Below are 11,507 nucleotides of genomic sequence, written 5' to 3'. Positions count from 1 at the left end.
TGACCAGTATGAGTGAATTTCTGAGGGATAACACCACATTTAACACACCTGCTCCCCATTCACACCTAAGACTTTGAAACACTAATGAGTCACATGACACCTGGGAGGGAAAATGGCTAATTGGGCACAATTTGGCTATTTTCACTTACCGGTGTACTCATTTTTGGTGCCAGCCATTTACACAATAATGGCTGTGTTGAGTTATTTAGTGGGCACACCAAATTTACACTGTTATATAAGTATACAGTGTTATACAAATATACACTAACTACATTGCATTGTATTAATGTCATATTTACAGTGTTGTCCCATGAAAAGATATAATAAAATATTTACAAAAATTTGAGAGGTGTACTCACTTTTGTGATATACTGTATATTCTACATTACTCATGAAACCATACAAGGGCACTGTGAAGCCTACTTTAGAATCAGTCCAAACATGAGATACAGTGTAAATACTACAGTACATCCTGATAATGAATGGAGATGAAATGCAGTGTATTGTAATCCATATTAAGGAATAGACACTATTCTACTAACAGAATAAGTTGGCAGAGTCAATAATCACTATTAATGCACCATTATAGCCCTCAGGGTAACACTTGTGATGAAGGATGGCATGCCCTCTAGATGGATGGGAGCTGGCTGCTGTTGGAGGATGGTTCGCAGGCTGTGAGGGTCTCTATCTGGGACTAGGCTATAGAGGAGGATAATAAGAGGCGGAGAAATAAGGGGAGGGGAAGAGCTGCCACCCAACCCCTCACCATCTCATGCACACACTCAGCATGGAAAGTCCTGTGCCAGACAGCAGCAGCCTGGTATCCTACTGATCCTGTGCACTAAGTTTCAGCACCACGCGTGGTCCTGCCTGGAGGACATCAACTGGAGATAAAGCACTTACCTTCCACTGTTCTACACAAGTGGACAAGAGAGGGGCAGATCAGGATGTAGGACTCTGAGTCCAGGCAGGAGGGTTATAGGAAGCAAGATACACAAGGTGGTGTGTTCTGCAGCATCCCTCACATCACAGAAGAAGACATCACCACCTCACAACTCTGAGGACAGGACTTCTACTTCTCTAGACACCAAAGTCTAAGCCTGGTGTCACCTGCAAGATAATGAATGGCTACGGCTCTCCCTACCTATACATGGGGGGCCCAGTGTCACAGCCACGAGCCCCATTACAGAGGACCCCAAAGTGTGCCCGATGTAGAAACCACGGGGTCCTCTCCTGGCTCAAGGGCCACAAGCGCTATTGCCGCTTCAAGGACTGTACTTGTGAGAAATGTATTCTGATCATTGAAAGGCAGAGGGTGATGGCAGCACAGGTGGCACTCAGGAGGCAGCAGGCCAACGAGAGCCTGGAGAGCCTCATACCAGACACTCTGCGACCTATGCCAGGCCTGCCAGCCTCCTTACCAGCCGACACCAGTCAGCCAGCATCCCGGCCTGGGGAGATGACCATCAGGTGGGCTCAGGAACCGTCCTCTACCATGCAGCTGCCAGGAAAGACCGGTGGGTACTGCCAGGAGCATGGCTTCTTTACTTGTCTGTTTACGTTTGGAGGCAGAGAATATGGTGCCACCAACATTAGAAATGTCAGAATAGTAAAAGCAAATAATGATGATACTGACCATGCTGGTAATAATCTGCACATAAAGAAGAAAATGCCTAAAGCAGCTCTATTAGCAGCAATTATTAACCCTAACCGCACATAACCCTTGTATGATTTACTTGTCTGTACAGATGGAAGCTCCCAGCAACTATAGCAATAACATATGTATATAATGAATGCCAAAACTATTGCATCTGGAAGAAACCGTGCAAAAATAAAATAATAAAATAATGTCTATATATATTTCTTTTTGTTTTCTTTCTTTCTTTCTCTCTTTCTTTCTCTCTTTCTTTCTTTCTCTTTCTTTCATTCCTTCTTTCTTTCCTTTCTCTCTTTCTTTCTTTCCTTTTCTTTCCTTCTTTCTCTCTTTCTTTCTTTCATTCCTTCTTTCTTTCCTTCTTTCTTTCTTTCTCTCTTTATCTCTTTCTTTCTTTCTCTTTCTTTCATTCCTTCTTTCTTTCCTTTCTCTCTTTCTTTCTTTCCTTTTCTTTCCTTCTTTCTTTCTCTCTTTCTTTCATTCCTTCTTTCTTTCTCTCTTTCTTTCTTTCTTTCCTTCTTTCTTTCTTTCCTTCTTTCCTTCTTTCCTTTCTTTCTTTCTTTCTTTCTTTCTCCCATCCATCTTTTTAGCACTACAAAGTTAATTTAATATTCACCTAAAGTGTTTAAATGAAGTCTTATATGTTCTGGCTGTTTCTGCATACTTTTTTATCACACTAAAAATATTTATTAGCGCTATTTTTCTGGAAATGTCTACTAAACTTTCTTAAGAATAAAAGTAGATATTATAATCGATTCGCATTACTAATGTCAGTATGCAATCTAACAATAACAGAATAGTAATAATATATACCTCTTATAATAAGAAAGATGCAGACTATCAAGTTATTAATACTAATAAATACGAAGAAAACTGCTGCTGAGGTTGTATTAACGGCAGACATCAGCAATCAGTGTATATGAGAGGATTTACTGATCATGATCCAACAATCTAATATATAACTAATGTATAATACTTACATATATATATATATATATATATGTTTATTTCACGCATAGAAGCTTTGTTACAGATTCGATATGTTAGCTATATTTTGTATACCTCTTACATTATCTGCCTTGAGCTGAATTGGGAGAAATTTCCTGAAATAAGCTTTCTTTCCTGCAATTTTATGTAAATTATCTAATGCCCATTTTAAGTGAATCTATAACTAATGCTGTGCGTTATTTGGCTTCCATTAAGCCCATCCTCACAGTGACGGTTTCCATGAGCAGCCCTGGGCACTGATCGCCATCCCTGCTGTTCAGGTGCCAGGGATAAGTGGCATTTCCTGTGCTTGGCAGCTCCAGTCAGGATGGCCCGGGCACATAGAGCCGGCAGCAGTGTGTAGATACAATGATATGTACAAACACTGGAATAACACATTTGTTGTCACTTGCTGCTTATGCGGTTTATCACATTATGATTTATTGAAATTCCCCGGGCCACTTTTCAGCTTAGATGAAGGAGACAAGTAGTGAAGCGTGTAAGATTGCTCAAGAAGGAAAGCAAGTATAGCCTCCACCCGTGCCAACACATGTCACCGGGAGAGGGTCAGGTTACCGGAGACTCTGAGCTTCCTCCATTATGGAGCCCGGGAGATGCAGGCAGATCCTGCGAGAGAACCCTGCCTCTATATACCGCCATGGTCCGACTTATGTGCCATGGATAGGGATACAGATAACATGCACATATTATAGTATACATCCGTGTATCTATCATCTATTTATCTATTATATATCTACCTATATATCTATTATCTAGCCTTCTATCTATCTATCTATCTATCTATCTATCTATCATCTATCTATCTATCTATCTATCTATCTATCTATCCATTTATCTATCTATCTATCCCTTTATAAATCTATCTTTCTATCTATCTATCTATCTGTCTATTATCTATCTATCTGTCTGTCTATCTATATCTCTCTATCTATTATCTATCCCTCTATCTATCTCTCTCTCTATCTCTCTATCTATCTATCTATCATCTATCTGTCTGTCTATCTATATCTCTCTATCTATTATCTATCCCTCTATCTATCTCTCTCTCTATCTCTCTATCTATCTATCTATCATCTATCTGTCTGTCTGTCTATCTATCTATCCTTCTATCTACCTATCCCTCTATCATCTACCTATCTCTCTATCTACCCCTCTATCTATCTATCTGTCTGTCTGTCTTTTGTCTATCGATCTATCTATCTATCTATCTATCTATCTATCTATCTATCTATCTATCTATCTATCTATCTGTCTATCCTTCTATCTATCCATTATCTATCTATGTCTATATATCTATCCTTCTATCTATCTATTATCTATCTATCTATTATCTATCTATCCCTCTATCTATTATCTATCTATTATCTATCTATCTATCTATTATCTATCTATCTTTATATCCTTTTATCTATCTATCTATCCTATCTATCTATTATCTATCTGTCTGTCTGTCTGTCTGTCTATCTATCTATGCTTCTATCTATCTATCTATCTATCTATCTATCCCTCTATCTATCTATCTATCTATCTATCTATCATCTATCTGCCTGTCTGTCTATCTATCCTTCTATCTATCTATCCCTCTATCATCTATCTATCTCTCTCTCTATCTACCCCTCTATCTATCTATCTATCTGTCTGTCTGTCTTTTGTCTATCGATCTATCTATCCTTCTTTCTATCTATCCATTATCTATCTATCTATCTATCCTTCTATCTATTTATTATCTATCTATCTATTATCTATCTATCTATTATCTATCTATCTATCCCTATATCTGTTATCTATCTATCTATCTATCTATCTATCTATCTATTATCTATCTATCCTTCTATCTATTTATTATCTATCTATCTATTATCTATCTATCTATCCCTATATCTGTTATCTATCTATCTATCTATCTATCTATTATCTATCTATCTATCTATCTATGTATGTAATATCTATCTTTCATTCATCAGTCTACTTTCTGTTTATTGCTAAAATATATATTGACATAATGTAATATAATGTGTATCTAATCAGGAAGAAAATAATATACATGCACAGTTCATAGTATTTGGTAGTTTTGTAGACCGGTCAATCTCCCTATTTCCACCCTTCCTTCCCAGGGATCACACTGCTCTGATGTGCAGGCAGTAATCCGCTAGCTGTAGCCTGTCCGTGCTGTCTCCGCCGGGCGCAGCTTCTGTAGCTCCCGTACCGGCATTATAGGGGCAGTGGAGGGATGGAGACAGTGAGAAATGGCGCTCACCCTGCGGTCACACTGTGAGGGCCTTCTCCAGACCAGCAGCCCATTCACTTTCTTCTTTCGCTACTAGATATGTCTATTAAACCGGCGATATCAATGACACACAGTATGTATTTATCTATACAGGCAACTTACATCCAAAAATATAGAGGAAATTATTCAAAGAATAACTTTGTTATAATATTGTGATAGATATTTTATAACATGTTTTATTAGCAGTTGTATGGTTATATTTGTGGGGATAATTAGATTTAATAGATTAAATATGAAGCCAAATCACTAAAACTGAAAAGCACAAAACTGGGTCTGTCTATTATCTATCTATGTTATCTATCTATATATTATCTATAAATTTATCTAGATATTAACTATTTATTTATCTATATATTATCTATCTATCTATCTATCTATCTATATATTATCTATCTATTTATCTATATATTATCTATATATTTATCTAGATATTATCTATTTATTTATCTATATATTATCTATCTATCTATCTATGATTCTATCTATCCTTCCAGATTTCTTTTTTAATATTGGATGTGTACAAACAAGTATGATGTAATCATTTCATATAAGAGGCATTATTTCTACTATTAATATAAAAACAATTTCTGATACCATGTGGGGTTTCTCTCCATTACAGAAATGTAAATGTGCTCATATATTGGACCATTCAGCTGGCAATGTGTTATAGTTATTCTACTATGCTCTACATGCCTGATTCACATTTTTTTAAATTTTATTTTATTTTTTTTTTTCAGTTTTTTACTATGCTTAAAAAATGTCATGAATCTTTATGTGTTTTTCCTTTTTTTTACAAATGCATTGGTGGCATTTTTATTTTGTTACTTGTGTAACATGTATTTCTCAGGAGCCAGAAAAAAATATCTAGAGAATGTTTTCTTTTTCTTTTTTTTTGTTTTTTTAAGAGAAAAATTCCATGCCACTAATTGGTAAAAAAGGAAGCTATGTATGTAGACTTTTCAGTGCATTGTTATATTCCTTAGAGTAACAGATAGCTGCAGCATGTTTTGTAATATTAAGTGAAAATAAATAACTAAAAGCTATAAAGAACATCTTTGAGCAGGTCATGAAAAACTATACAAATTACTGTTTGTGTGTTTGTGAGAGTAGCCTACCATGGCAGTAGTACATTTTTATGTATTGTTGAGGATATGTGCACACAACCGCATTTTTGGTCCAGGAGCTGTCCATAGAAATAACTGACAGCACCCTGGACAATGTTATTAAATTTAAATTATATATATTAAATACATATATATATATATATATATATATATATATATATATATATATATATATATAATTTAAATGATATATTTATTATATATATATATTATATATATTATATATTTATTTTATAGTAAATTCTGTATATTTTAGTTACATCCAAAATACAAAAGAGAGTAGCTGATGTATTTTTTTTTTCATGCATACATTTGGTCTGTATATATATAAAAAAATAAAATAAATAAACATGTATATATATATATATATATATATATATATATATATATATATGTGTGTTTAATATATATATATATATATATATATATATATTAAACACATATATATATATATACATGTTTATTTATTTTATTTCTTTATATATATACAGACCAAATGTATGCATGAAAAAAAAAATACATCAGCTACTCTCTTTTGTATTTTGGATGTAACTTGCCTGTTCAAGTCAAAGGTTGTGCAAAAAAATTGATTTCATGTGTATTATCCATATAATAACCAGTTTATATGGATACATTGTAATTCTTTAAAGTAGTAAACTGTACTTGGTCTTGTTAATTTGAATAACTTCTGCTGTAGAATAACAGATATACATTGCAGACGGATAACAATACAGATGAAAAATCACTAATTTTTCTTGATGAAAATATAACAGTTTTTTTGTACATGCTTGTGTGAAATACAAACACTGTATAGGTTTCAGCTGTTTATAATTAAAGTTATTTTAAAATAAAAGATAAGATATGCATAGATTTTTAGTTTGCAATTTTACATTCAGTATTCCTTTATATTTTGTTCAACCCTTTTGAACACACTTCTGGTTTTAGTAAAAAAAAAAGAAAACAAAAAAAAGCTGCATAAAAAAACTACACAGCCTTGGACACATTCACATGTACAGTTTCAGTACGTGTTCTATTTATTTGTTCTTCAGCTAGTACACATATCCATTGTATTTTATGGGTATTTCTACATGTTTTTTTTGGGGGGCAACTGATGCTCTCCCTAAAAAAACCCCAAAAAACAAACAAACAAAAAAAACATAACAGGGATTATTAGACCAAACTCATTTAAAAAATAAATAAATAAAAATGCGTATGTATTCACGGATTCCATCCATGTGGCATTTATGTTTTGTGTATATTTCACTGACTGAATGCTAAAGGAAGCTTAGCAAGCCTCCTAAAGTTTTTTTTTTATTTTTTTTTATTCTTCCAAGTAAAACAGATGATATCTGGATGGTTTAAATGGAACCATGGACCAAAAGTAGATACAAAATCATATCCAGCACCTTGACGAAAACAAATTCGTTTTTTTAAGTATGAGAAAAAAAATTGATGTGTGAATTCAGAGTTGCTTCTCTTTTTTAGCAACACATTACACTTTTTTAAATGTACAAAAAAACAAGACTGTACGTAAAAAAACAATAAAATTAAAAAGAAATGAATGGGAAATATAAATCTATTAATTTAGAAAAGCAAAACTATTTATACTGTATGATATTCTTGTCTGGGATTACGATCTGTCTATCTACCTGTCTATGTATAAATAAATCTATCTATCAATCTATCTATCTATCTATCTATCTATCTATCTATCTATCTATCTATCTATCTATCTGTGTATCTATCTATCTATCTATCTATCTATCCATCTATCTATCTATCTATCTATCTATCTATCTATCTATCTATCCCTCTATCTATCTATCTATCTATCTATCTATATATCTATCCTCTATCTATCTATCATTATCTGTCTCTCTGACTATCTATCTATTATATATTATCTATTATATATTATCTATCAATCTATCATCAATGTATCTATCTATCTATCTGTCTATCTATCTATCTATCTATCTATCTATCTATCTATCTAGCTATCTATCTTTAGCTATCATATATTATCTATTATATATTATCTATCTATGTATTATGTATTATCTATCTATGTATCTATGTATCTATCTATCTATCTATCTATCCATCCATCTATCCATCTTTCTATCTATCTATCTATCTATCTATCTATCTATCTATCTATCTATCTATCTATCTATCTATCTATCTATCCCAATTAAATATACAGTATATGTCTACTTAATAGGAAGTCAAAATCAACCTTTTGGGATATATCTGTTCCTGTGTGATAATAGTGTATAGACAATTATGACTTCTTTGATCTAAATTTTTTTTAAATGATTATTTTAATAGATAATATAGATAATATACACATGGTTAAAGTTGTTTTCCCACCTAAAACATGATACATACTGGTCGTAACTCTAGGACCTGCACCAATTTCGTAAGGTTTCTCCAGATCTCTGTTCTACCTTGTGAGAAATACAGTGGAACCTTGGTTAACGAGAACAATCCATTCTGGGACTGTGCTTGTTAACCAAGTTACTCGTTCAGCAAAGCAAGATTTCCCATAGGAAATCACTGCAATGCAGACAATTCGTTCCACAACTAGTTAAATGTCCCATCCTGGTCCCCTATTGTGCCATTCCACACATGCACAAACGCGCACAAACGCACACAAACACACACAAACACACAAGCACGCACGCAAACGCACATATTATATGCTCACCTTATCTTCCTTTCCACCGCCGGCCTAATGGTACTTGTAGTTCGCCGCGAGCACGTCGCGATGTACCCGGGAACTACAAGAACCATGAGACCGGCGGTGGAATGGAAGGTAAGGTGAGCATAATACTGTATGTGTGTGCGTGCGTGTGTGTTTGTGTGTGTTTGTGCGTGCATGTGTGTGTTTGTGTTGACTGCAAGTGCGGGTCAGAGCGCGGTGGATGTATAGAACCGGAAGTGTGTGAGGTGAGGATTTTGCTCGCACAGCAAAGCTTTCTCGTAAACCGGGTTACAAATTTACAGAAAGCTTTGCTTGTTAAGAGAAATTCTCGTTAAGTGGGTTACTCGTTAAGCGAAGTTCCACTGTAAAGCAGATGTCATGCATGGACATCTATCTATAGATAAAACTTGTGTTTTGAAAATCAATATTTGTAATTATTTTTTGTAAATGACTCGGCGATAAATTCTTTGGACTTTATAATTTATTGTCAGGAAAATTAGCAGTTCAAACTAATATGTTATTGTCTGTGGTGCAATTAATAATCTTCAACATTGCAGGTCAACATGGTTACATATAGAGAAAGAAACTAAATAGAGCATCACGTATGACTAAAATGTTCTGAAATAAATCAAATGTTTCGTTAATATTTTTCAGATCTGTCAGAGGAAAGATTAGGTGACAGCAGCGGAACTGAAAATGGTGAAAACTACAGTGACAAAGATACAGATCAAAGATCTCCCCCAGACGTGAAGCCTTGCTGTTCCCCAGAAAGCCCTGAGGTGGTGTCAGTGGATGAGTCCGGATATCCAGCACAAAAAAATTGCAGTAGTGCTGAAAGTACGTCAGATAGCCCTAAGTACCAAGCAGAGCACAGTCATCTTATTATTGAGGGCTCTTCTGGCACAGTGTCTTTGCCATTTAGCCTGAAGTCCAATAGACCTCCTCTTGAGGTCCTGAAGAAGATATTTCCAAGTCAGAAACCTACTGTGCTAGAACTTATCTTGAAAGGATGTGGCGGTGACCTTGTTGGGGCTGTAGAAGTCCTTCTATCAAGCAGATCCTCTGTGACTGGAGAGAGAACTGCAACTGATCCAGATGGCATTATGTTACCTTCTAATGGTCACCTTTTTGAACACACTCTTGGCTCATACCCATTGACCTCTTCCAAATGGTCAGTGGGATCAGCCTTCAGAGTACCAGATACACTTCGTTTCTCAGCAGATTCTAACAATGTGGTTCCAAATCCATTAGCTGTGCCCTTACAGCATCCGTTCCCACAACCACCCAGGTACCCACTACTATTGAGGAACACTTTAGCAAGGAACCAGTCTAGCCCTTTCCTGCCCAATGATGTCACTCTATGGAACACAATGACATTGCAACAACAATACCAACTAAGATCTCAATATGTCAGTCCTTTTTCGGGAAATTCCTCAGGTGTCTTCAGGAGCTCCCCTGTCCTTCCCCCTAGAGCCCCTGAAGATCCTAGAATCCCAGGCTCTGAGGACAACTGTTCAATAGTAGTAAAACAGCCCATTTACACAGAGGAAGACTATGAGGAAAGATCAGATTCTGCCGACTCTAGAATACTTAACAGTTCGTCCTAACAGATGACAGACTTGCTATAGGACAGTGGAAACAAATTTTATTTAATAGGCCACTATTCATTGCACTTGTGGAAGCAATAAATAGTGCACACTGCGCATTATTGTTCTCACAGTGGGACTGTGTAAATAATATTCCGCAAGACCACCAGCCTGATGTATAGAATATGAGACTGAAGACCTATGTATTGTATTATGTTGTGTCTTTTTACAAGCGTCAAATACATATAGCTGAAATTAAGCGTCATGCATTCTTGTCTCTACGTATTAAGAGATGTCTAATAAATATTAAGAGTCAAAAGACAGAAATTAAATATGTGAATTTTGCAGATATTCATACACTGTGCAAGAGAAATGACCATATGTGATGATAATATAATATTACAAACAGTATGTGAACTGCATGAAATGTATTGTTAAATGAGCCCAGGATTAAACATTGTCAGGTTAATGTAGCATGCTAAGGACTGTAGATGAAATAAAAATGATGATGAGCATGTCATTTATACTTGTAGTTTGTCAAATGAAATTAGCGCACACTCATGAACAAGCCATCTGCGTGCTGGGAAAGTCAATCACTCCACTGGCGTATTCCGGGAAACAGGTGCAATGTACTTATACTGTAGTTCAGATTTCACTTTCTTTTTTTTGTGTGTTTAAATAAAATTAATTTGTAAATGAAATTAGGGTCCGAATATATCCAAAAATATATTTAGGGAATATATGGGATGTTTACGAGAGGTAAGTTGGACGAAAAGGCCTATCCCAGACATAGCTAGTACAATTCTTATGTACAGCAGGTGAGTAAAACATAGGTTACTTACCAGTAAATATTAAGCATTAATCATCTTAGTTTATAAACATGTTTTATATTAGACTATGTTGAGATTTACATTGTATACTTTACAATATGGTAAATACAATATATGGAGCTGGACTTTATCGCCATCTTGTGGCTGGTTGCAGATTTGTCTATCTATCTATTATCTATCTATCTATCTATCTATCTATCTATCTATCTATCTATCTATCTATCTATCTACATACCTACCTACCTATCTACCTACCTACCTACCTACCTACCGACCGACCGACCGACCGACCTATCTATCTATCTATCTAC

At 34.9% G+C, this 11,507-nt stretch overlaps 1 protein-coding gene across 1 annotated transcript; it reads left to right on the top strand.

Annotated features, from left to right (window-relative positions):
- Positions 1–1,120: 1,120 nt before the first annotated feature.
- DMRT3 (doublesex and mab-3 related transcription factor 3) lies at positions 1,121–10,387 on the top strand. Its single transcript, XM_075339912.1, has 2 exons — positions 1,121–1,517; positions 9,435–10,387. The coding sequence occupies exons 1-2, from the start codon at positions 1,121–1,123 to the stop codon at positions 10,385–10,387; spliced, it is 1,350 nt and encodes a 449-aa protein (XP_075196027.1).
- The last annotated feature ends 1,120 nt before the right edge of the window (positions 10,388–11,507 follow it).

This window comes from Anomaloglossus baeobatrachus, chromosome 1 (assembly GCF_048569485.1).
Source record: "Anomaloglossus baeobatrachus isolate aAnoBae1 chromosome 1, aAnoBae1.hap1, whole genome shotgun sequence".
NCBI lineage: Eukaryota > Metazoa > Chordata > Amphibia > Anura > Aromobatidae > Anomaloglossus > Anomaloglossus baeobatrachus.
Note: the sequence above shows the minus strand (reverse complement) of the source record. Positions and strands in the feature narration are given on the sequence as shown.